Source organism: Delphinus delphis, chromosome 12, assembly GCF_949987515.2.
Source record: "Delphinus delphis chromosome 12, mDelDel1.2, whole genome shotgun sequence".
NCBI lineage: Eukaryota > Metazoa > Chordata > Mammalia > Artiodactyla > Delphinidae > Delphinus > Delphinus delphis.
In genome coordinates, this window is record NC_082694.2 from 38,596,407 (window position 1) to 38,623,461 (window position 27,055).

At 36.0% G+C, this 27,055-nt stretch overlaps 1 protein-coding gene across 3 annotated transcripts in view; it reads left to right on the plus strand.

The window, feature by feature from the left end:
• Nucleotides 1–21,338, plus strand: part of XPO1 (exportin 1) — a 43,809-nt gene extending 22,471 nt beyond the window's left edge. For all 3 annotated transcript variants that reach the window (XM_060026524.1, XM_060026525.1, XM_060026526.1), the window contains 21 exons: nt 4,085–4,146; nt 4,374–4,418; nt 6,498–6,679; nt 7,927–7,975; nt 8,052–8,171; nt 9,307–9,435; nt 10,314–10,472; nt 11,425–11,622; nt 12,109–12,247; nt 12,448–12,629; nt 12,713–12,869; nt 12,969–13,132; nt 13,424–13,558; nt 14,109–14,292; nt 14,619–14,725; nt 16,951–17,145; nt 17,828–17,996; nt 18,676–18,810; nt 18,887–19,046; nt 19,133–19,229; nt 20,244–21,338. In XM_060026524.1, coding sequence (XP_059882507.1) covers nt 4,085–4,146; nt 4,374–4,418; nt 6,498–6,679; nt 7,927–7,975; nt 8,052–8,171; nt 9,307–9,435; nt 10,314–10,472; nt 11,425–11,622; nt 12,109–12,247; nt 12,448–12,629; nt 12,713–12,869; nt 12,969–13,132; nt 13,424–13,558; nt 14,109–14,292; nt 14,619–14,725; nt 16,951–17,145; nt 17,828–17,996; nt 18,676–18,810; nt 18,887–19,046; nt 19,133–19,229; nt 20,244–20,390 — 2,915 coding nt within the window. In that variant the 3' untranslated portion in view covers nt 20,391–21,338. The remainder of the gene's footprint in view (nt 1–4,084; nt 4,147–4,373; nt 4,419–6,497; nt 6,680–7,926; nt 7,976–8,051; nt 8,172–9,306; nt 9,436–10,313; nt 10,473–11,424; nt 11,623–12,108; nt 12,248–12,447; nt 12,630–12,712; nt 12,870–12,968; nt 13,133–13,423; nt 13,559–14,108; nt 14,293–14,618; nt 14,726–16,950; nt 17,146–17,827; nt 17,997–18,675; nt 18,811–18,886; nt 19,047–19,132; nt 19,230–20,243) is intronic.
• Nucleotides 21,339–27,055: the final 5,717 nt, after the last annotated feature.

The following is a 27,055-nucleotide window of genomic DNA, read 5'->3' on the forward strand; positions in this document are numbered from 1 at the left end:
CACTGGGATTGAAGTATTTTCTGTTAAATCTCAGAAGCTGAGCTTTCTCTGCTACTTGTAAACATTTGACTTTTCTCCCTTGGTATGTGTGACACCTTTTTTTTTTTTTTGGCCGTGCCGTGTGACTTGTGGAATCTTAGTTCCCCAACCAGGGATTGAACCCACGCCATGCAATGAAAGCCCAGAATCCTAACCACTAGGCCACCAGGGAACTCCCACCATTTCTTTATATAGGTTCAGTTTACAATTGTAAACTTTTTCTTAATTGAACTGCTTTTATTTTTTTAATTCTGGGTAAACCATGGGACGGAATTTGGGGAAAGGAGTTATGGTACTTAATCAGATAAGCTACACAGCAGTAGGAGATTCTAAACAGACAGTTGTATGCAGCAGTACTTGATCAAAAAGGTGTTGTTTACGTATAGTTTCAATACTTTGGATGGATGGAAGTACTGATCATTATAGAGTGACGTTAAATTAAGAGACTTTAAAGTCTTTTTAAAGTCTCAGAGACTTCATTGTCTCTGAGATCCTTGTAGTTTTTTGGGTTTTTTAAATTACTTATTTCACATTTTTCCTGCTTTCATCTTTTACTCTTCACTCCATCTACGGGTGAATTTCAGAAGCCTCTAAAAAAAGGGGGAGAAGGTATTTAATTGATTTAATTTATAACAGAAGAGTGAAGGATCAGTTTGATCCTGTTTTCTTATTCTCCGAGGCTGAGAAAAGTCTCAAAACTCATACATGTTTCAACCAGAGGCAGGAATTGTAGTTCTACTCTTGTTCCTTATGACAGATTTAGAAGAAAACTACTGAATGTCTTATTTGGTATTGTCAGTCATTTAATCTAAGAGAGTAGGCTGTATTTTTGGTTTTGTTTAAACCACGTTTTTGCCTATATTAGAGGTTTCAGAGGGGTGCTTTTTTATTTGTTTATAATGGCCCTTTTCCTTAATTTTTTTGAATTTTATTCTATTTTTTTATACATCAGGTTCTTATTAATGTTATCTATTTTATACATATGTCAATCCCAATCTCCCAATTCATCCCACCCCCGGCCACTTTCCCCCCCTTGGTTCCTTAACTTTTTAGGGGTCTTAATGACAGTAATTCATCTGTAAAGAACAGGAGGGTCAACAATATCAGAATTGCTTTTTTTGTGTGTTTTTTTTTGATGGTAAGCGGGCCTCTCACTGTTGTGGCCCCTGCTGTCGCGGAGCACAGGCTCCAGACACGCAGGCTTAGCGGCCATGGCTCACGGGCCCAGCCGCTCCGTGGCATGTGGGATCTTCTCGGACCAGGGCATGAACCTGTGTCCCCTGCATTGGCAGGTGGACTCTCAACCACTGCGCCACCAGGGAAGCCCAAAATGTTCACTTTTTTTTTTTTTGGCTGTGTTGGGTCTTCATTGCTGCACACGGGCTTTCTCTAGCTGCGGTGAGCGGGGGCTACTCTTCGTTGCGGTGCGCGGGCTTCTCATTGTGGTGGCTTCTCTTGCTGCGGAGCATGGGCTCTAGGCACGCGGGCTTCAGTGGTTGTGGCTCGCAGGCTCTAGAGCTCAGGCTTAGTTGCTCCACAGCATGTGGGATCTTCCAGGATCAGGGATCAAACCCGTGTCCCCTGCATTGGCAGGCGGATTCCCAACCACTGCACCACCAGGGAAGCCCCAGAATTGTTTTGATTTGATCTAGTGGATATTAAGGACATGAGATTGTTGTGTGGGTTAACCTAACTAAATGGTATGATTTAGCACTCATTTTAAAATAAAACTTGTTCCCCTAGTCGGTTTGTTTCTTTGTTTTAATCACCTTATTGAATCTAGATCTGATTTTATTTTGTGTGTCCACAAAGCCTCGTTTTTTTAAAATAATTTTAGACAATAGAAACATTGACCCAAAAAGTACAGAATGTACTTACACCTCTTAGTTTATCCTTTTAACAACTTAGACAACCATAATAAAATTATCACAACCAAACATTTAACATTGGTTCAGTACTATTAACTGAATTATGGACCTTAATTCAAATTTCACAAGTTGTCTCTCTTGTCCTTTTCCTAGTCTACAATTTATTTAGTTGTGTCTCTAGTCTCCTTAATCTGTGACAGTTCTTAATTTCTGCTTGATATGTCTTTGACACTGATGAGTTCTGGTCAGTTATTTTGTAGTGTATTTGAATTTAGTTTTGTCTGTTGTTTTCTCATGATTAGACTGGGGTTCAATATTTTGGAGCAAGAATACCACACAGGTGATGTGTCCTCAGTCCACCAAACCGGGGGTACATGATGTCAATATGTTTAATTATTCATTTATTATTAATCTTTATCAGTTATGTTGGTGCCCACTGGTTTTCTATTTACAGGTTTACTATTTTCCACTTTGAAAGTGAAAAATATCTTGGGAAGATAATTTGACAGTGTGCAGATAATGAATTTCTCCTGAAAGTGTTGCCCATTTGTTCTAGCATTCATTCATTGGTGGATATTGTCTGCAACAATTAGTACTGTGGTCTTTGCCTAATGTAGAAATTTTTAAAATGTCAATAACGTAGTTTTCAGCAGATTGTATGTGTTTGTATATAACAGTTAAGTTTTTGGCACGTGGCAGGCAGGTTTTTTAAATGATTCTTATATTGTGAACATTTTTAATACTTAACATTACATTTTCAGTTGATGAATAATCCTTACTTTGTGGCTTTATTGTACTCATGAAATTTTTCTGCAATTAGGAAATTATTTATTAATGATTTTTTGAAGGTTGTTTTAGCTTATGAAGATTACTATATTAAGGTAGTTTTACAATCAAATAAGCACTTTGTTGCCTTCAAGTTGACTAAATTTCTGGCTAACCCCTTATGGGTAAATTTCTTAGCATATTCCTTCTCAGTGTATATTGAGTCCAGTGTTGTAGATTTGTTAGATGAGACTTGGTACACACAGTTTAGTAAAACCTTTATCTGTATTTTTGAAGTTCAGATAGCTTTGAAAATTCGAAAATCTTCATAAGTCATTTGGTGGCAAAACCTAAATTATTAAACAGATGTGAGAATAGTCTTTATTCTTTGTAGTGGGAAATAATAATTTGTTGGATTAGGGAATCTGTTTCAGACCCTTTGGATATGTTAATGTAAGTGTACCACATTACTTTAAATTTTGAGGGGAGCTGTAGTAGATGCCAAGTAAATTCTGAATGATGCAAATTAAAATCAAAGGCATGAAGTCAACTGTTGAAAGAATAAAAGGCATGAAGTCTTAACTGTTAAGAACAGATTATACTATTAAGGTACCCTTAAGTAAAGACTACTACAAATAAAAACTTCCTCCTTGGGCTTCCCTGGTGGCGCAGTGGTTGAGAGTCCGCCTGCCGATGCAGGGGACACGGGTTCGTGCCCCGGTCCGGGAAGATCCCACATGCAGCGGAGCGGCTGGGCCCGTGAGCCATGGCTGCTGAGCCTGCGCGTCCGGAGCCTGTGCTCCGCAACGGGAGAGACCACAACAGTGAGAGGCCCGCGTATCACAAAAAAAACAAAAACAAACTTCCTCCTTAACTCTGTTTTTTCCTACATTGTAGGACAAACAAGTTAAAATTACTTATAGGATTAGCTTAATGCTATAATTAAAATAAATCTGAAAAGGATTAACATCTGACCTTGATTTATAAATTTTACATAAACTTATTTATAGTGCTCACAAAGTTATGTCTTAAAGGTTTTTGTAGTTTTAACCCACAAAAATAATGTGTTTATTTAAATGAACAATACCTTAGTCCTTTATGGGGTTTTTTGTTTTGGTTTGTTTTTAATTTAAAAATCACAGCTTGGTATACTTGACTGTCTAACATTAAAGAATATCTTAGAATACAGTAGTTCCTAATTGTTAAACCAATATTTTGTAAAGTTTAACAAAAACTAAAAATGAAAGGAATAGTACACTAAACTAATTGGCATTTTTCAAAAATGCCATAATTGGAGATGGGATTCAGGTGTATCATCTGACTTTACTCTGCCCTCCCCCACCCCCAGTTATTTTGGTTCCTGAAGATGTATTAGCATGCTATGAAAGTGTTGAATAATTTTTTTTTAATAGGGATAAAAAAATATGTTGTTGGCCTCATTATCAAGACGTCATCTGACCCAACTTGTGTAGAGGTAAGAGCTTTTTTGCAGATTATTGTGAGAGTATAAAATCATTTAAATATTGGGTCTTCAACTTAAACCCACTTCTGTCACAGACATACAGACACATATATGCACAATCATTTACAATAGATCTGCAGTCTTTTTTTTCCTCTCTGTGGGGGTGTGGGTTGCCTACATTTGTTATTTATGTATCTATTTTAAGTCCTCATTTAATCTAAAATTTTTTCTTTTCTTAGAAGGAAAAGGTATATATCGGGAAATTAAATATGATTCTTGTTCAGGTAAGTTTTTAGTTGACACACTGTTTCCCTGAGAAGGATTAAGTGCTTCACTTCAGGCTGAGTGGTTGAACAAATAGTCTAACCTACTTTTATCGAATAACTAAACTAACATCTTGCAGAGTAGTGATAGTAATCTTCACAGTAATTACAATAGCCTGCTGTCTAGCATTTAAAATTGTTAATATGCTGTGGTAGGAAACATCAGATATGGTACTGTAAAACCTTCACTTCTTTGGCTCCAATATGGATTGAACTCATTAAAAAATTTCTCATCTAATGCAAATGTAGACTACAATGAGGTATCACCTCACACTGGTCAGAATGGCCATTATCAAAAAATCTAGAAACAATACATGCTGGAAAGGGTGTGGTGAAAAGGGAACCCTCCTGCCCTGTTGGTGGGAATGTAAATTATTACAACCACTATAGAAAACGGTATGGAGGTTCCTTAAAAAACCAGAAATAGAACTACCATATGACCCAGCAATCCCACTACTGGGCATATACCCAGAGAAAACCATAACTCAAAAAGATACATGTACCACAATGTTCATTGCAGCACTATTTACAATAGCCAGAACATGGAACCAACCTAAATGTCCATCAACAGATGAATGGATAAAGAAGATGTGGCACATATATACAATAGAATATTACTCAGCCATAAAAAGAAACGAAATTCAGTTATTTGCAGTGAGTCCAGCCGGACCTAGAGTCTGTCATACTTAAGTCAGAAAGAGAAAGACAAATACTGTATGCTAATGAATATATATGGAATCTTTAAAAAAAAAAGTGGTACTGATGAACCTAGTTGTAGGGCAGGAATAAAGATGTAGACATAGGGAATGGACTTGGCACAGGGTGGGAGGGGGAAGCTGGGGCGAAGTGAGAGTAGCATCGACATATATACACTACCGAATGTAAAATAGTTAGCTAGTGGGAAGCAGCAGCATAGCATAGGGAGATTGGCTCGGTGGTTTGCAGTGACCTAGAGGGGGTGGGATTGGGAGGCTAAAGCGGGAGGGGATATGGGGACATATGTATACATATGGCCGATTCACTTGCTGTACAACAGAAACTAACACAGTATTGTGAAGCAATTATACTCCAATAAAGATCTATTAAAATAAAAAAAAATTTTTCTCATCTGTCTCATACTGTGCATGTTTCCTTTCCATGTCCACTATCTCAGTCTTATTAATTCATTGAAAAAATTGCCTTTGAATTCAAGCATCCCTTTAATTGATCTCTATACTTAGCCTGTTTTTTAATCTTTCTATATTTCTAAAGTCAGAAATTTTAAGTTTACCTACCTTTAATAATATGTCCAAAAAATTTCTTGAGAACATTAATTAGTATGTGAGGGAAAAACATTTTTTTTAATTTAATAAGTTATAGAAACATTGGGTTTTCCTAAACACTTGGATTTTCACTAAGTTAAACTAGCTTTTATTGAGAACTTCTTGTTGTTAGCATATCTCTGAATGGGAAGAGGGAGGAGTCCAAAGAGGTTAAGTTACTTACCTCTTACTTAACAGGTGCTATTACAGAATATTGTTGGGAAATCCCTAGCATACAGAATCAACAGTACAGACCTTAAAATTGAATAAGTCCATTAGGCTTTTGGTCAAAGATGATTCTGTCCCCAACGATAATGCTGCTTTTCTTCCAAATTTCTTATCTCCAAGCCCTACCTATATTTCAAGGCCCAGATTCCAGCCAAAGAAAATATCTTTCCCTGCCCATCACCTTTTTATCATTTAGAGTTAGATCTTATAGTCTCTTAGGATAATTTGCACATATCTGGCAAATATTGATACGCATACACATTAGAGCTAGATTAGACGAATCAGGATTATTGAGAGGAGGAACAGGGCATTTGAGACACAGAACTTTGTGTTGTGGTTTCTACTCTGTACATTCTATAGAGAGCAGCACATTTCCTGTCTTAATAAAGGGGAAGAAAATGAAAGGTGGTTGATATTTGCTCCTGCTTTTGATATCACGCAATTTCTATGAAGTTTGTTTTCTTTACCATTGACAAGTGAAATGAAATTAACATTTCCTATCTTATTTTAGATACTGAAACAAGAATGGCCAAAACATTGGCCAACTTTTATCAGTGACATTGTTGGAGCAAGTAGGACCAGTGAAAGTCTCTGTCAGAATAATATGGTGATTCTGAAACTCTTGAGTGAAGAAGTATTTGATTTCTCTAGTGGGCAGATAACCCAAGTGAAAGCTAAGCATTTAAAAGACAGGCAAGTAATTGTTTTGGAATTTTTAAGTAATTTATCTAGCAATTTCAAGGAATTTGGAGATAGATTGTAAATTTTTAAGGAACTATGATTATTAAAAGTTAATACACCTAATTCTTTTCTACTACAAATTTAAATAGTGCTAAAGTGGCCTAATCTAAATATGGAGGCTTGAAAAATATGTATGACGTTATAGCAAAATTAACTTCATGCATGTCATGTGGAAGGAATATAGGTTAAGAATTCCCAAAAAACTCTTTGGAATCTGATTCATATGATGTCTAGTTAATCATAGGTCCAAGGATATGACTTGTGTCCAGATGTCTACTTTATTCTTAATATTCCTACATTTTATCAGTTTCCCTATAGTTAACACCAGGAACATGCCAGATTTTATTTTCTTCAACATAGTAATAAAAATGTGTTTAGTCATTAGGGAACAGAAATGTTTTTTACCTTTATGTATTCAGACTAGCTTCAGAATTTAGGATTTTTTCTCTGGTTTGGTGTATAAGCACATTTTAGGTGTATAAGCACATTTTAGGTTTGAGGATATATCGAACACCACTTCTCTCATTTTGGAGAGTTCTGTTTTGACTGTCTTGATTTAAAAGACTAGGTTGAGGGACTTCCCTGGCCGTCCAGTGGTTAAGACACCGCGCTTCCACTGCAGGGGGCGTGGGTTCGATACCTGCTTGGGGAACTAAGATCCCACATGCCATGCAGTGTGGCCGAATTTTAAAAAAATAAACAAAAGGGGCTTCCCTGGTGGCGCAGTGGCTGAGAGTCAGCCTGCCAATGCAGGGGACACGGGTTCGTGCCCCGGTCCGGGAAGATCCCACATGCCGCGGAGCGGCTGGGCCCGTGAGCCATGGACGCTGAGCCTGCGCGTCCGGAGCCTGTGCTCTGCAACGGGAGAGGCCACAACAGTGAGAGGCCCACGTACTGCAAAACAAAAAACAAAAACATAAATAAAAGATGTGATGTGATTGAAATTATTCTAATAGAGTAAGGATGACATGAAAACCAAACCTTCAAGAAATGAAATTAAGTGCTATTTATAGGTGAGTTTTAAGAGATATTTACACATAGTTTTAATAGCTTTGTAACTTTCGATGAAGTTATTGATATCTGTGTTTATAAATAGAAGTAACTCAAGTTTTCAGTGGCTGCTGAAATGTTAGTATGTAAATAATTACAGTGTTCATTTCTATGTGTGTTCTAAACTGATCAATTTTTTATTTTTTTAGCATGTGCAATGAATTCTCACAAATTTTTCAGCTTTGTCAGTTTGTGATGGTAAGTGCTTTTAATTTCATTTTAAAAACTAATTAATTATATAGGAAGATAATTTACAATCATGTTTTTGTTGTAGGAAAATTCCCAAAATGCTCCACTTGTACATGCAACTTTGGAAACGTTGCTCAGATTTCTTAACTGGATTCCACTTGGATATATTTTTGAGACCAAGTTAATCAGCACGTTAATTTATAAGGTATAGTGAATACATTTCAGTTATATTTATCACTGGATAGTGGTGTGTATTTTCTTAATTTGTAATGCTCTTTTGAATATTAAAACCATTCCACATTCACAGCCATAATCAGCTTTGTTTCCGAGATGAGGAAATTGCTCAGAAGAACTTTTCTGTAGTTTCAACCACTAATTCTTAAAAACCGTGTCAGAATTTTATGATTCTGCCACTCATACCAGGCAGTCTCCCAAATTGTATGTGAACAATAATGAATTTGGTTTCCTTTTAGTTGCAGTAGCATGTAATACCTATGTAAAGTCTTATAATTGTTCATCCAGATATAGTTACCAACTGGTTGTATTTCCAGATGTTTTCTAATCAGATATAATGAGTAAATTATGTATTTAATTAAGACCTTATAAAAGCAGACTATTATAACTTACGTTTGGGGCTTTGTAGTTGAGGGCTTGATGTGGTCATGTTCTAATCTGAATTTACTATGTTAGAGCCACCATTTTATCCATAGACAGTTTATTTTAAATTGTTTGCCATTGTCAACAGTAGTGCAGGAAATACTGGACATTTATGCACTTGTCCAAATATTTGGTATAAATTTTAATACATGTAAGTATTGGATCAATAGGTATGTCCATTTTTAAGGCTTCTGATGCTTACCAAATTGCCACACCCAATGGGAGGCTATTTTTATACCTTCTCAACAGTTAAATATGAAAGAGCCAATTTTTCCACACGTTATTAATCCTAGGTGTATTGCCCATCTCTTAGAATCCTAAACAATTAAAGTCTTTTTAGATTATACAGAAAACATGATGTCTTTAAAAGTCATGTAATAGACTGTGGGGAAAGTTTCTAAGCAACTTTGTGTTTTCCAGGTGTCTGAGGACACATCAAAAGAAAGCACAGTATACTACTAAAGCATTTACTGTCTATTGGATGGATAATGAAATTTTCTTAAAATATATGTGCCAAAAAACCCTATCACCACCTATTTGCCTGATATTTTTCCTCTGTGTTCCTGATTTTTAAATCCTTTGTTATTTTTTTAATTGTTAATTTTAAGTAAAGTGCTTCAGGCCGTTTAATTTTATGCTTCCTTCCCCCCCCCACCCCACCCCCTTTTTTTAAATTAAAATAGTTCCTGAATGTTCCAATGTTTCGAAATGTCTCTCTGAAGTGCCTCACTGAGATTGCTGGTGTGAGTGTAAGCCAGTATGAGGAACAATTTGTAACGCTATTTACGCTGACAATGATGCAGCTAAAACAGGTAATACAACACCCTTAAAAACTGACTAAACAATTTTAGTGCCTTAGAAAATGTTGGGTTTGAGTTGAACCATTTTAGCACAGCTTACCATAAATAGATGAGCTGTAATGTGATTGTATATTTATTATATAAAATGAAGGGTAAGCTAGAAATTTTTATGAACATTTTGAAAATTCCTTGAAGTAAATTCTCTGGGAGTGTCATGGTAATTTATTTCTACAGAATTTAGAGGCTTAGTAACCTGGGGTTTAATATCAGTTCTGCCTTTGACCTTTTATCTCTTAAATGAAGGGATTAGCCAAGTGTTAGTCTGACTAGGTGTATATGAAATTATCTAGAAGGTTAATCACAAAACTATATTACTATATATGTTAGTGATCTGAATCAACTATTTTTACATTTTTAATGACCCTAGGTGGGAAAACTCTGATGTAGGGAATATGTCAAAGCATAATCTTTGAGGAAATTTTACTACTTGCAACTTTAAAAAAAAATCAAAAGCTAGGACAGCAAGTTACAAAAATGGATATAATAGACCAAGGCATTCTAGGGGAGAATAAGCTGTTTAACTCCATATGGTTTTTTTGTTGTATTTTAAAAAAAATTTATTTGGTTGCACTGGGTCTTAGTTATGGCAGGCGGGCTCCTTAGTTGTGGCATGTGAACTCTTTATTGTGGCATACATGTCTAGTTCCCTGACCCAAGGATCGAACCTGGGCCCCCTGCATTGGGAACGTGGAGTCTTATCCACTGTGCCACCAGGGAAGTCCCACTCCGTATATTTTAAAATTAGTAAAAGGGTGGTGGAAATTTAGAACTTAAATGTAGTATCTTTGTTTTTAAAATGAAGGGCTTATGATCCATATTTAACCTCGCAGATGCTTCCTTTAAATACCAATATTCGACTTGCATACTCGAATGGAAAGGATGATGAACAGAACTTTATTCAAAATCTCAGTTTGTTTCTCTGCACCTTTCTTAAAGAACATGGTCAACTTATAGAAAAAAGATTAAATCTCAGGGAAACACTCATGGAGGTAGGCTTTATGGAGCCTTTGGCTTCTGAAATTAATAATAAAAACTTAAAGTACAACTTTGTCCTAAAAATTCCTGTACCTTTTAACGTATCTTACCTGTTACTTGTCTGTGTAATATAAATATATGTTGCCAATTCTGAATTATAGTTGTTAAAAGCCAAGTGTCACGATTTTTGTGTTCTACTCAATACCAGATCAATAATTTATAATGAAAATTAAATTCCTAAAGCGTGTGCAGATTTGTCATTTCTAAGATGAAAAGTCTAAAGACCTTATTTTAAAATTGAGATGTAATTTACATAACATAAAACTATCCATTGTAAATTGTTTGATTCAGTGGCATTTAGTACATTCACAGTGTTGTCGAACATTACCTATTCCAAAACATTTTCATCACCCACAAAGGATGATGTACCCATTGAAACAGTCACTCCCTCAATCAGCTCTACCCTCCAGTCCCTAGCAACCAGTAATTTGCTTTACATCTCAATGGATTTAACTATTCTGAACCTTTCACATAAATGGAATCATAACATACTGATTTTTGTCATTGGTTTCTTTCACTTAGCATGTTACTATGTTACAGCATGTATTAGTACTTAATCCCTTTCATGGCTGAATAATACTTTGTATGGATAAACGTCGAGTTTTGTGTCCGTTCATCTGTTGAACATTTGGATTATTTCTACCTTTTTGCTATTACCAAATATCTTTTAATGTCCATACCTTTTTACAATCACGTAAGTTTCTTGACACGTCCTAGGACATGTCAGAAGAAAGCACAGTTGTTCCTAGAGAATTTCTGTTGTCTGTTTGATGAATAATGAAATGTCAGAGTTGTACAGAATGCAACATGAGTTTTTATTTCCTGTTAACGTAGCAAATGGAAAGCAGTTTGAGGTTGGTTAGTAACGTCTAAGGATTGTTTTAATAGTTTTGGTCTCCTATGTAGGCCCTTCATTATATGTTGTTGGTATCCGAAGTAGAGGAAACCGAAATCTTTAAGATTTGTCTTGAGTACTGGAACCATCTGGCAGCTGAACTCTATAGAGAGAGCCCATTCTCAACATCTGCCTCTCCATTGCTATCTGGAAGTCAACATTTTGATGTTCCTCCCAGGAGGCAGCTGTATTTGCCTGTGTTGTCCAAGGTAACAGTAGTGGGTGATTGAATGTGCTTCCTGTGATTTGGGGGACCAGATGCAAATACTGGCTTTTATTTTTTGGCTAAATCTATCCAAGCACCACCTGTGAGTTTCTTAGGAATGAAAATGAGATGCAAGAAAGTTAACAATTGATTATTTTATTTTATTTTATTTTGCGGTATGCGGGCCTCTCACTGTTGGGGCCTCTCCCGTTGCGGAGCGCGCAGGCTCACGGGTCCAGCCGCTCTGCGGCATGTGGGATCCTCCCGGACCGGGGCACGAACCCGTGTCCCCTGCATCAGCAGGCGGACTCTCAACCGCTACGCCACCAGGGAAGCCCAACAATTGATTTTTATCCATGTTATTTATTCTTTTATATTGTGGGAATAATTTTGTTTGGTATGTTGGTGTTAAGTGGGAGTGGGGGTTACATTTGATGTGACTGATTTCAAAGATCTAACAGATTTGTTTCTCTTGTTTATTGTTGAATAGGTCCGTTTACTGATGGTTAGTCGAATGGCTAAACCAGAGGAAGTATTAGTTGTAGAAAATGATCAGGGAGAAGTTGTAAGAGAATTCATGAAGGATACAGATTCCATAAATTTGTATAAGAATATGAGAGAAACATTAGGTAAGTTAATAAATACTGTTAATTCAATCTTCATCTTTGTAATTCAGTTTGGGGTGGAAATACTTCTTTAGGAAATATGGCATGCTTAGGTTCTCAATCTGTTAATAGCCATCCTTATTAATGTGCTATTAGTCTTAGTAAAAATCTTTTTGCTCATTAAGTTTTGCAATTTGAAACATTTGGAATTTTTTTCCTTGTAGTTTATCTTACTCATCTGGATTATGTAGATACAGAAAGAATAATGACTGAGAAGCTTCACAATCAAGTGAATGGTACAGAGTGGTCATGGAAAAATTTGAATACATTGTGTTGGGCGATAGGCTCCATTAGTGGAGCAATGCATGAAGAGGATGAAAAACGATTTCTTGTTACTGTTATAAAGGTATGTAAGAGATAGGTATGAACTGGAACTTTAGTTCTAAGTGTATTTTATTACAAATGACTGAAATTTGTCTTATTTTACAGGATCTACTAGGATTATGTGAACAGAAAAGAGGCAAAGATAATAAAGCTATTATTGCATCAAATATCATGTACATAGTAGGTCAATATCCACGATTTTTAAGAGCTCACTGGAAATTCTTGAAGACTGTAGTTAACAAGCTCTTTGAATTCATGCATGGTAAATCCTATTTGCTTAATATATTTTATTTAGTTTTGCTGAATAAAAAATGGAAATTTTTTTTGAAAATTTTTTTGATAATTGTTTTTGTGTTGCTAGAGACCCATGATGGAGTCCAAGACATGGCTTGTGATACTTTCATTAAAATAGCTCAAAAGTGCCGCAGGCATTTCGTTCAGGTTCAGGTTGGAGAAGTAATGCCATTTATTGATGAGATTTTGAACAACATTAACACTATAATTTGTGATCTTCAGCCTCAACAGGTATGTGGATCAGCAAGCATATTTTTCTTAGAAAATAACTACTGTTTTAATGAGAATTTATTAATGGGAATAGAAAGAAAGCCACTCTTGAATTCAGTTCAAGTGTTTCTGTGGTTAGGTTTTTATAGTGAGGCAGAAATTCAACCAAAAGTTTGTTAGGCTGTTTTCATACTTAATATAAATTATTTCTGACACTTTAACAAAATTAGTTTTAAGTGTATATGTGGATTGTTTGTGTGTGGTTTTCCTTATTATGATGCATGCAAGTAAAATGTCTGCCTTTTAACATAGGTCCATACATTTTATGAAGCTGTGGGGTACATGATTGGTGCACAAACAGACCAAACAGTACAAGAACATTTGATAGAAAAATACATGCTACTTCCTAATCAGGTTTGGGATAGCATAATCCAGCAAGCAACCAAAGTAAGTTTTATTACTTTTTGTAAAAGTTCTAATGGAAATTGAGAAAATTATATTTACAGAAGTAATAAATTTAGTACCTTTGACATGTATATCTGATCCATAAGTGCTTTTTTTTTTTTTGGTGGTACGCGGGCCTCTCACTGTTGTGGCCTCTCCTGTTGCGGAGCACAAGCTCCGGACGCGAAGGCTCAGCGGCCATGGCTTACGGGCTTAGCTGCTCCGCGGCATGTGGGATCTTCCCGGACCGGGGCACGAACCCGTGTCCCCTGCATCGGCAGGCGGACTCTCAACCACTGCGCCACCAGGGAAGCCCCATAAGTGCTTTTATGTGTACTTTTGCACATTGAAAAAATTGTAGTATTTTTATTCTGTTTTGATGCAAAATTGGGAATATTTTGCTCTGTTTTTAGTAATGAAGACTTTTGCATTAGTTTCACCATTTAACATTATAAATGTGATGGTGCTTTGGAGTAGTGTGGGTAATGTTTTTTGCTTTAGCTACAAGAATAATTCTCATATGTTAAATGGAGTTGTTTTTTGTCCTTCGCAGAATGTGGATATACTTAAAGATCCTGAAACAGTCAAGCAACTTGGTAGCATATTGAAAACAAATGTGAGAGCCTGCAAAGCGGTTGGACACCCATTTGTGATTCAGCTTGGGAGAATTTATTTAGATATGCTTAATGTATACAAGTGCCTCAGTGAAAATATTTCTGCAGCTATTCAAGCTAATGGTAAGCGATTCTGAATTCTTATGGAATGATGTGTTAATAAGTCAGTTCTGCATTCACTGCCTTGGCGTAAGCATTCAGCACTTCTCACAGATTTAAATTAATCCGTCCCATGTTTCAGGCGATCCTAGACAATTTTTTTAACCACTCACAGGCCCCTTTCCCCTATAAAATTAGTCTTAGTTTATTTTCTCAGGAAATTCATCTGTGTACTCTTGTCTTTTAAGTTTTCTAATGGTAAATGGGAACTAATAGTATCTGAAGTACCTGTAACTGCCAGTGTAGAATTTTAGTTGTTAAGTTGGATTCCACCTGATTGTATTTTTTAGGTGAGATGGTTACAAAGCAACCATTGATTAGAAGTATGCGAACAGTAAAAAGGGAAACTTTAAAGTTAATATCTGGTTGGGTGAGCCGGTCCAATGATCCACAGATGGTAAGTGAGATGTGCTTTTTGTTTTTAAAGTTGATGCTGCATTCTCTGGAACGTGCATATATTCTGTATGCGTTTAGCTATTTTAAAGGTAATTTAGATGTTTACATCTGGCATTATTTTATAACATTCTATTTAGTGGAATCCCTGAGTACATTAAAATAATAAGATATATACCATCTTCGAAAGAAATTGCTGTTAGTGGTGGGGGGGTTGGTGATGTAACAAGATAGCTGAGATGATTGGGTCGTTTTTATTTTTCTTTGGATAGAGTTCAGATGAAATTTTTGTTTTCCTCATGGCTTTGAGAGCAATTTGCAAAGCTGTCATTAGTTTGCCTTTTCAGTGGGTGGGGGGGAGTAAGCACTTTCCTAGTTGAAGGTTTGAAAGTCTCTTTTGCGCTCTTATTCCTGTTAGTTTTAAATGGTTTTCAGAAACTAAACCAGCTCCATATGCCTCAACTTGGGGAAAATGAGATTTATGTTTAGTTATTGTATACCTTTCATTTTCTTGATCCTGGGAACATTACCAAAAATCTTATCCTGTTTATCACTATTGTGTGGAAGTAGCACTGACAACCGTGCAACTTACTTTCATAATTTTAAACTTTCAGTATTGTTCCTATTGATATGGAAATTTTTTTCAGGAAATTCTCAAGGTATCAAGCTTAAATACCAAAAGGTTTTAAACATGTTTATGTATGAGATCAGAACTGTATTTAAAATTGGAAAGTAAAAAGTAGGATGAATTGAAGGAATTGAGAAGTTCATAATTTACAACAACTTAGGCAATAATTTCAGGAGTATCAGTGATGATAATAAGAAGGGTCTCATTATGTTTTACAACTAAGGTTTATGTTGAGGTTTGGGGCTGTGAATTCAAAGATAGTCAAACACTTCAGATCCAGTATGTAGGAAAATAAATTATTTCAGTGTTAAGAGTAGAAATGTCAGGGTGGGGGAGGAAAGAATAAATGAGTCATGGGTATGAAATGTATAACGTGGGGAATATAGTCAATAACTCATAACTTTTTATGGTGACAGATCATAACTAGACTTAATGTGGTGATCATTTGAAATGTATAAAAATACCAAATCACTCACTATACTGTGTAACAGGAAGTTACATCGTGTTGTAGATCAACAAACATACAACGAACTCATAGAAAAAGATACCAGATTTGTGTTTATCAGAGGTGGGAGAATGAGGGGAGGGGAAATTGGATGAAGGCAGTCAAAAGATGTAACGTTTAGTTTTAACATAAATAAGTACTAAGAATGTAATGTACAAACATGATAAATGCAATTAACACTGCTCTTATGTTATATAAGAAAGTTTAAGAGTAAATCCTAAACGTTTTCATCACAGTTTTTTTTTCTATTTGTATCTATATGATGATGTTCACTAAACTTATAATCATTTCATGTATGTAAGTAAACTTAGTGCTATACATTAATCATGTCTCAATAAAACTTGAAGAAAAAGAAGTGAGAATCAGTTCTAGTTAAGAGGAACCAAGTAGGTAAAAGGAAAAATAATTTTGTGCTTATCCTTCAAATCTTAACTAGACTTGTTTTGTTGTATGGTGGGACGTACTAACTAGTAATCTTCAGTTAAATGAAAGATGGTTATATTTATTGTGCACATCTTAATGGAGAACCTGTTAAAAGCATAGAAGTTACGCCTTACTAAGACTGTATTTATTGAGAATCTTGGAAACTCACACACAGTCTTTCTGGCATAGTCCAGTTCCTTTTTTGAGAGTAAGTGATGGTTACTATTTCTGATTATTAAAATATCAACTAGCATTCATTAAATTAAAAAAATCATTGAGTGGGTGTCTGCTTTTGGTTAGATATGAGTACCTTGGTACAGTATTGGTGAGGAGGACTCTACTTTGAGGTTACCAATCCCATACACACAGTATTCCTAGAATCCTGGTCCTGCCACAATACTTAGTGTCAGGCCCCAGTTTCCTTTAATAATTACAGATTTAAACTATGCAGTGTCCATGGCCCTTCTCAGCCTATTGTGATTTCTCGCTTTCTCTTGGTAAGGTTTTAATATACAAAAACTTTTAAAGCACAGGAGTTTCCAGTTTTCAGCAGATGATCAACCTAGATTAAATCTTACAGATGACATTGACCTAGCTGCTTAATAAGAGTTAGCAAGTGCCTACACTAAAATTGAAAAGTTGTGGGTTTTTTTGTTTTGTTTTTTTTAAACAGGTAGCTGAAAATTTTGTTCCTCCTCTGTTGGATGCAGTTCTCATTGATTATCAGAGAAATGTCCCAGCTGCTAGAGAACCAGAAGTGCTTAGTACTATGGCTATTATTGTCAACAAGTTAGGAGGACATATAACAGCTGAAATACCTCAAATATTTGATGCTGTTTTTGAATGCACATTGAATATGATAAATAAGGTATGTGATTTGCATTTCAGTTACATAATGAGAGGTTCTGCAGTATGTCCTTATCACTTTTAAAAGGATAAATAATGGCTGTCTATGAGTCCACCATAAACTTTAGCCTCTGATATTAAATATTTGAACTTCTAGAAAAGAAAAATACTTCTTAAATTTACAAAAGTAAATTTGATAGATTGTTTATTCAAATAGCAGCTTGCATTTGTTGAATACTTGCTGCATTTTAGTCACTGCCATTTTAAAGTGTAGTCTGTGCTTATAAGGAATGGGAAAATGTATTAATCAAGAAGAAAAAAAATGTACATGTAAGTGTACACATCTACACAGTAGACAACAATTTTTCTAATCTGTATTAGTGATCTCAAAGTCACTTAAAAGTGGTAGTAACAGTCTCAGAGTTACTAGAAAATATGACGGTCTTTATGTGGGTTTTGTTGAGTTCTCTTTATAATAAGGTGAACTTGTATTCTTTCAGTTTGGTAATTCATTTGTCTAATAAATAGTAATTTTGTCTTCCCTGACAGGTGAATTCTATTAGCTTTTGAGTTTGACTTTCACATCTTAACGGGGTCCACTAACAACTCCAAACATTTATACTGAATTAGGGCTTGCTTTCCCCCTTCCATTTAACATAATTCAGGCATTGAAACTTTATTTTGTTCCCACTGTTTGTTTTTAGGACTTTGAAGAATATCCTGAGCACAGAACGAACTTTTTCTTACTACTTCAGGCTGTCAATTCTCATTGTTTCCCAGCATTCCTGGCTATTCCACCTGCACAATTTAAACTTGTTTTGGATTCCATCATTTGGGCTTTCAAACATACTATGAGGAATGTAGCAGATACAGGTAAATACACAGAAACGATGTTCTTTATTCATTTGCTTACCAACCCACAATCCATGTACAGACACTTACAGGTAGGTGTATAGTGGTAGACAGGTAGGTATCACTTCACTTCTCATGGTTTTGCTTGAATGCATCAATTCCATAGATAGGTCTGAGTAAGTCCTATAAACAGTTTAATCAGATCCAGAGTGAGTTCATAGACAGAATTGAGTTAGAGGGAGATGGGCATAAGATTCAAGGCAGGGAGAACATCACTCACCCATATCCTCACCAGTGTTTCCTTTTCCCCATATGCTTTTCCTCTGTGGCACTGAGGGTTAACTAAGGATAAAACAAAAAAACTGTTTATAGTTGGAGGATTTGTTTTCCTTTTAAATAATAACTGTTTTATGTAATAGAAAAATCTACTCAGTTGCACTGCTTTTGGAGTGGAGGTAGAGAGAATCAACTAAACCTTCAGAAATACTGGAAAGGTGGTAATGATTAGATTATAGCCTGTAAGTTAGCAGACATTGATTCCAGTTTAACTCCATTACTGAGTCAAGATAATTTAGGCAAATAATTGTCATTAGCAAAAAAAGAGGGGCGAATGGACTTCGAATGAATTGTTTAATAGCTGAAACACCATCATGAATGTTGTCAGTATGTAATAACGTTGTTGGCATTATATGTATTTTAGGCTTACAGATACTTTTTACACTCTTACAAAATGTTGCACAAGAAGAAGCTGCAGCTCAGAGTTTCTATCAAACTTATTTTTGTGATATTCTTCAGCATATCTTTTCTGTCGTGACAGACACCTCACATACTGCTGGTAAGAATTTAAAGCCATAAAAGTATGTGTTCCGGTTGCTCTTATATCTTGAAGTTAATGATGTCCTTCTTAACAGGTTTGACAATGCATGCATCTATCCTTGCATATATGTTTAATTTGGTTGAAGAAGGAAAAATAAGTACACCATTAAATCCTGGAAATCCAGTTAACAACCAAATGTTTATTCAGGAATATGTGGCTAATCTTCTTAAGTCTGCATTCCCTCATCTTCAGGAGTAAGTATAAATAGACTTTTTAATAAACTTAAATTTTTAAGTTTTTTTTTTTTTTAAGCAATTAATCATTGTGTTTTGACTTGCAGTGCTCAAGTAAAGCTCTTTGTGACAGGACTTTTCAGCTTAAATCAGGATATTCCTGCATTCAAGGAACATCTTAGGGATTTCCTGGTACAGATAAAGGTATGTATTTTATTTGCAGTTGCAGAAGTATTGACTAAATACTGATTGAATTCTTGCATCCAGAATTGACCACTTTTTGTAATGCAAAATGAGTGGGCTTTTAAAATATGTGTAGTCTTACTCTTTTGAGACTGATTACAGAAGGAAACACTTTCAAAGTCAAGGCCAGGAAGAGGAGATAGGTTTGAAATGGTTTGAAATGTTCGGGGGAACTTTTTATTAATATAATTCATTTTAGAATATCTGTTGCAACATTGTGATTGAATCCCATGGGTATTTTTAAAGGAGTGGAATGGGTGAAAGAAACACATTGGTAGTTCCTTTTGGGATTTTCCATTTTGTTAGTAAGGAATTCATTTTAGGGGGAACATAATTAGCAGATACCACCCTATTTTTACTGCTGTTAAAATGCTCCATTTACTTATGGGAAGAGGGATTTTTCTTGTATCATCATGCTTTAAAGAAATACAAAAAGTACCATGAAACTCATAAGTAGTTGATGTTATCTATGTCTATTAAAGAATTGGTCACATAAGATATGCAGGTTTTTTTTCCCTCCAAAATACAAAGGTTTTGTTGTTGGGTTTTGTTTTTTGTGGGTTTTTTTTACTGTAAATATAAAATTAGTAAAAAAAAAAAAAACTAATTCATAAAGTTGAGAGTGTATAAAGGATGAAAATTGTCTGAAACACAGCTATGAGGACAATTATAGAAACTTGATCGTTAGTCTTTCTTGGTATCATTGCTTGTGGAGTATATTTTGTATATGGCATTACACTATCCCTCTTTTGAAATCTTTTTTTCCCCCCAACTAACACCTTTGGTTTTTAATTCAGTTGTGTAGAATTATAAAAATAATATACCATAATTTAAACTCAGTAATTGATGGATAAATTATATTGCTTGTGTAAACTGGGAGGTGCTTATCTACACTTCTTTTTTCCCAAAGGCAAGTCATTTTGCGAATTGAAGTTTACTAAAGTATGTTGACGTTTCAACTATCTGTTCCCACAGGAGTTTGCAGGTGAAGATACATCGGATCTCTTTTTGGAAGAAAGAGAAACAGCCCTTCGACAGGCTCAGGAAGAGAAACATAAACTTCAAATGTCTGTCCCTGGCATCCTTAATCCACATGAGATTCCAGAAGAAATGTGTGATTAAAGTCAGAAGTCATGCTGGGTTGTTGTTGTTTTTTTTTGTTTTTTTTTTTTCTTTTTCTGGTTTTTTTTTTTTTTTCTTTTTTCTGCAACTCTGTTAGCAGATGAAAACAGCATCTGGATATTTGTCGACCAAAATGATGCCAATTTGTAAATTAAAATGTCACCTAGTGGCCCTTTTTCTTATGTGTTTTTTGTATAAGAAATTTTCTGTGAAATATCCTTCCATTGTTTAAGCTTTTGTTTTGGTCATCTTTATTTAGTTTGCATGAAGTTGGAAATTAAGGCATTTTTTAAAATTTTACTTCATGCCCATTTTGTGGCTGGGATGGGGGGAGGAGGCAAATTCAATTTGAACATATACTTGTAAATTCTAATGCAAAATTATACAATTTTTCCTGTAAACAATACCAATTTTTAATTAGGGAGCATTTTCTTTCTAGCCTGTATTTCAGTCTAGAAGAAAAGATAATGAGTAAGACAAATTGCGTTGTTAAAAGGATTATTATAGTGCTGCATTGTCTGAAATTAGCACCTCTTGGACTGAATTGTTTGTCTAGGCTACATGTATTACAAGTCTGTTTGGCAAGTTTGCAGCAAGATCATGTGCATATCATCCCATTGTAAAGCAACTTCAAAAAATATGGGAACACAGTTAGTTATTTTTACACAGTTCTTTTTGTTTGTGTGTGTGTGTGCTGTCGCTTGTCGACAACAGCTTTTTGTTTTCCTCAATGAGGAGTGTTGCTCATTTGTGAGCCTTCATTAACTCGAAGTGAAATGGTTAAAAATATTTATCCTGTTAGAATAGGCTGCATCTTTTTAACAACTCATTAAAAAACAAAACAAAACTCTGGCTTTTGAGATGACTTATACTAATTTACATTGTTTACCAAGCTGTAGTGCTTTAAGAACACTACTTAAAAAGCAAAATAAACTTGGTTTACATTTATTTTCCCTTTATTGGCTCAAACTTATTCCTATATTAATGAGAGTGGTTATTTGTGTTTAGGTATTAGGTAATATTTTTAAATGAAGTTTGATACCTGTTGACTTCTAAATATTATTTCTAAGGTTATTAAGTAAAGGCAGCACTTGTATAAAATGAACATGCTCCTGAAATACCTTCTGTTCCCAAGAAACAAGTCCTTCCTGTGACAGCTTGGCGCACATTTTACCTTTACTTGCGGTTAAAAAGCATCTTCTTTATTCTGGTTAGGGGCTAGGGGTAACAAAGCTTAAAATTAGTCTTAATGAGAACCAAGGGGCAGAAAGCTACTGCACATATTCTTGATTAATTCTACTCTTGTAAAACAACCCTTGGAAGTAGTGTAGTCCCTTTGGGAAAGGTGGGAAGAGAGGAAAAAATGTGTAAGAGTGCCTACGAAATATGAAAAGGGAGTAGAAAAACGAAACCAACTTGGGTGAACCTGTTTCCAGAGGATTAAATTAGCCTTCTATAAACCTAGACTAAAACCTAAGCATTTGAAGTGCCTCATGTTCGTGGAGAATCAGCTTGGTATAATTGCTGTACTCCTAACTTTATAGGTCTTTGGCAAAAACTAGCATCATTTTAGTAGAATGTAATCATACATAAAATAGTCATTTTTTAGAACAGAGATGGTAAGATTTTTATGTGTTCAAAGAGGAATATTGAAGGGCTTTGTTTAAAACTTCAGCTTTGTTAAAAGCTTGATTTGATCACTGGTATTGGCCTGAAAATAAGAGGTTTTCTTGGATCAGTCAAGACCTCAAGTCCAAATCGTTTGCTGTATTTGAAATCAGCTGTAAGTTCATGTTTGGTTTAGAACAGCTGTCACCATTTCCATTTCCATTCCGTGTAATTTTCTTATCCTATAGCCCCATTGCCTACCTTGATATGTTCTGGATGTTTAAGAAACCAGGCTTTGGCCAAAATGAGACTGATAGCTATAGCAAATTAAATCTAGGATGGGCATTTCTTGCTTAATTGAAAGTTAATCATATCAGGCCAGCTTCAAAGGTATTTGACAGCAAAGCCCACTGATAAACTGGCCATTCGAGATGTTTGGTTTAGTGCTGTTTAACTCTTGGAACAAGGCAATGTCTCAGTTACAAATTGTGAAAGAGAACTAGAATTGTCTCATAAGTGGGTCTGAATCCTGGTCTAGGCACCCGTTAGAATCTTGGGCAAGTCATTTGAACTTTGAAGATGGGATCACAAAGCTAATTCCTGAGTCAGTTGTGAGGATATCTCAACGAACAGTAGGATGCATTTTTTTCTTCACATTTTAGCATGTCTGGAAATCAGGGTGTATTTTACAATCCATGGCACCTGAAAATTACAGTGGCGAGGCAATACCCCTGGCATATTTCCTTGCTTGTCCCTGTGTGAACTTAGTTATAATGGTTTGTAAGCATTTATTTAATTGCTATTTAAAAGTGTGTTACAAAGGATTGCTCAGCAACAAAATAAAATGTTACTTATATGCAAAATGGCAGAGGCAGCAGGATATAAACTAGATAATAAAGGGAGGAAATACTCATTGTTGGAAGGATAGTCACACTTCCATATTATCTTGCAAAGTGGCAACCAGGTTTTTTGCGGGGCCTAAGCAAGGGAGCTGCCCATAAGTTATAATGCAAAGAATTGTCCACCAAATGCCAAGCAGTGCAATTTTATTCATACGAAACTTTGAAATTTCAAAAAGGCTGCTGTAGCCAGTTCATGTATTTTGTAGTAAGGACTATCATATTGTCATAGTTGAAATTGTTTTCTTGTTCTCAATGGTACATAAAATTACTGGTACATCTTGCAACTGATATCTTAGAATTGAAATACAGCAGAAAGTAAAGTGTGAGTTCAGTCTTCACAGGCTGTCAACTCCACATTGAGTCAAATCTATGAAAGACTGACTCGGGTGCAGATGTTTCATGATTTGATGCCAACAGACATGCAAGGATGGAGTTGGAAGAAATACAGTATTAGAATACTGAGAAATTAATTGGTCTGGTTTGCTGGTGTATGTATTGGATTTTCCTCCTAGAAAGTTTCCAGCAGAATTAGTCTGTAACGTGTGAAGACTTAGGTCTATGGAAAAGAGGTTCAAAAAGTTGTAAGTCACATAGTCAACCGATTCTGGTGTTGTGATTAGAAGCTCAAGAACAAAATGGATTATTAAGTTACATAAAAGTATATTAATAAGTAGTACTTTGGAACTTAAGTACTGTTGTAAAGTTAACAGTAAGTACTGTTGTAAAGTTTCTTACCGCTTTTTGTGCTTTTCGTCTCTGATACATTCTGGGTAAACTTAAAAAATTAACTGTAATTCCATAATATATGTAGTCCATGTTTAGATTTCCCCAGCAGTTCCTAAGAATTGTTTTTCATAGCTTATGTTTTTCCAAATAGGTATCCAATTCAGATTCATGCTTTTTGCATTTGTAGTTTTTAATTTCAGTGATCGTTGTTTACTTGAAAAATATTTGGTTACTATGCGAACCTGTTTTTTAAAGTATATTCTCTTTTTTTATGTTTATCTAAGCATAGTTTATATTCTATATTGTCTGTTGTCCCGATTGACAAAAGCCCTCCTCCGTACCCTACCCCCTGCCTTTAGAGTCCACTTAACAATTTTATTTACAGATTTATTCTAGATGCCTTAGGGAGTAAAGTCTTACTAGCTTGCAAAGTGGTTATGTATTTAAGAATATTTTTGTAAATGAACATTTTAAGGTTTTTTTTGTTTTTTGCTCATGTAACAAGAAAGGTAGTAACCGTGACTTATTATAGTTTATTTTGTTGTGCTTTTATCAGTGACGTCCAGAGAACCAATACAGAATTTGGGAAGTGCTGCTTTATGATATAAGGTCTGGCAATTTAGGAATTTTTTTCTATCCGCAGCACTTGGATTATACCCCAAGGTCAAATATGGCTGTGGGAATTTCAGCTATTATACCTGCATTCTAGGCAGCAGGGAAGATAAAAGCTTCCCCTTTTAAGACTCAGAACAAGTTGCAGAACACTTTTGAATAGATCTCCATAGCCCCGCCCCATAAGAAGCTGAGAAATACAATCTATACAATCTTAAAGCTGGATGTGTTGCTGCTCTGAGTAGAATTGGCATTCGATCAATGAGGAAGGGGGAGAGTGAATTGAAAATAGCAGTCTTAACCACAAGTTCAGCAAAATTTAAGTGAAAGTAAAGGACAAGGCAGCTGACTCTGAAAAGTAAAATCTTCTCTAAGCATTGAGGTACTGAAAATGCCAAAGAAATTGCTCTTCTTACAGTGGCAGCTGTCTTTGTCATTCACTGTACACAATTCAAAAAAATACCCATCTGTACAGGGTGGCAGACAAAACCATTTACTCCTTGTCTTGTTACTAATTGCTGTGTGGTATCAATTTTCAAGATAAAAAGAAACTACTGAAACTAACATCCTGACATTACAAGAGGAAGACTTTAAAACCTAAAGGAGAGGAAGCATACAGAATTTGAGGGGGAAAGGCCATGTCTAAGAGCTGGGAAAGTTTGTGTGTGGGAAACCTGTTGTTTCCTTTGTGAAAAAGGTCTTTTGGACAAATGGGTATCTAAACTTACAGAGTCCTTTTCTTGATCTACTCCTAAGTGAGCTATCACTGCTCTCCCCACTGTCAAGACACCTGAGGAAATTATGTCTTTTCCCCAAAGTTTGCTGACTAGACCTTTTCTTTCCTGACATGGAAGTACCTTCTCCATTTTCAGAAATCTTCCTTTATCCGCTCACCCTGTATTTCTTTGGAGACTATTATAGATTAACTTGCATTTAATTTTTTACATCTCTCTTCTCTTAGTCTGTTAGGATAAGACCAGAGTTTCAAGGTGGGATACACTTTTTTGTGCTCCAGCAAGACATGCGTAAGAGATCCAGCCCGAACATTAATTCTCTGTACTTGCTACCCTAACTGAAGTTCCTAATCCAGAATGTCCTTTTCCTACAACGATAACAAGAAAAGAAACTCCAGGCCTACCACACTTTGATCTCAGAGTCCTGAGATCAGCCATTCAAAATGAGATCAGGCTTATTCAACATGCCCCATCAGGTAAGAGCAAACTATTCTTAAGTTTATTTTACCTTTTTTATGATTCATCAGACTCTTAGGCACAGAAAGTAGTGATGTACTTTCCACCTTGTTCAGACTATTGGTAATGGTCCACAAGAAATCCTTTTATTCCTGAGTCCACCTCAAATCTGGGTCTTCAGAGACATTTAAAAAGGTAGAACCGGGACTTCCCTGGTGGCGCAATGGTTAAGAATCCGCCTGCCACTGCAGGGGACACGGGTTGGATCCCTGGTCTGGGAATATCCCACATGCCGCGGAGCAACTAAGCCCGGGAGCCACAACTACTGAAGCCTGTGCACCTAGAGCCAGTGCTTGATAAGAGAAGCCACCGCAAAGAGAAGCCTGCGCACCACAACTAGAGAAAGCCCGCGTGCAGCAGCGAAGACCCAACACAGCCAAAAATAAATAAAAATAAATAAAAAGGTAGAACCAATGTCCTGAGCTTTGAAGTTGATGTATTTGCACTTTAGGTTGCCTTAAGCGTTACAAATAGTTTGTTAACTGGCAGAAATAATTAACCAGTTAGTCTATAGGAAGAAAATTTTCTGCTTCTGAAGGCGATTGCAGCTAATTCACAAGTGAGCTGTCAGGAGGCTACAGTGTTAAAAATAGAAAAGACCTCATAACAATTGCTTAGATTCATCCATGCATAGCCACACACAAAAAATCTTCCTGTATGGGACTTCCCTGGTGGTCCAGTTGCTAAGACTCCATGCTCCCAATGCAGGGGGCCCAGGTTCAATCCCTGGTCAGGGAACTAGATCCCACATGCCGCAACTAAGATTCTGCATGCTGCAAGGAGGATCCCTCATGCAGCAATGAAGATCTGTGTGCTGACCTGCTGCAGCCAAATATTTTTTTAAAAAGTCATTCTGATTTTAGTAAGCTAGATTGCTCCCCCTTTTTGGTCAGTAATCTTTGTTCCATGAGGTGATGTGCGATAAATTACACTTCCCCATAATATTTACACATTTTGTGCTCCATAGAGTCTTAGCTGACTAGTGAAATTTCTTGTGCTGGACTAGGCTCTGCTTGTCTCTTAATTTAAAATCTCTGTGCTTTCTGACCGCCAAGGTAAAGAAGAGAGGACTCTTTTAGAAACAATTTTAAAAAGACAGGCATCATTTTTTACCTCTCAGCAATTCAAGTTCTAACTCCAAAATTTGTATTAATTTAAAATAAATTTTGTTTATATAACTGTATGAAGTTATAATACGTATCTAGGGTAGGAAATACTGTTAATTCATAAATTGTACCTGTTAATATTCACCTAAGTTGTAAACTAATGCACTAATTTGTTATATTTGCTTCGACCTTAGTTCTTCAGGGTGACCTCTAATGCCGTTTTGTTTTGTCATTTTGTCTCCATGAAGCAGCTGTGTGAAGCTTCTATTAGTTAAAAGAGCTTCCAGGGCTTCCCTGGTGGCACAGTGGTTGAGAGTCCGTCTGCCGATGCAGGAGACACGGGTTTGTGCCCCAGTCCGGGAAGATCCCACATGCCACGGAGCGGCTGGGCCCGTGAGCCATGGCCGCTGAGCCTGCGCGTCCGGAGCCTGTGCTCCGCAACGGGAGAGGCCACAGCAGTG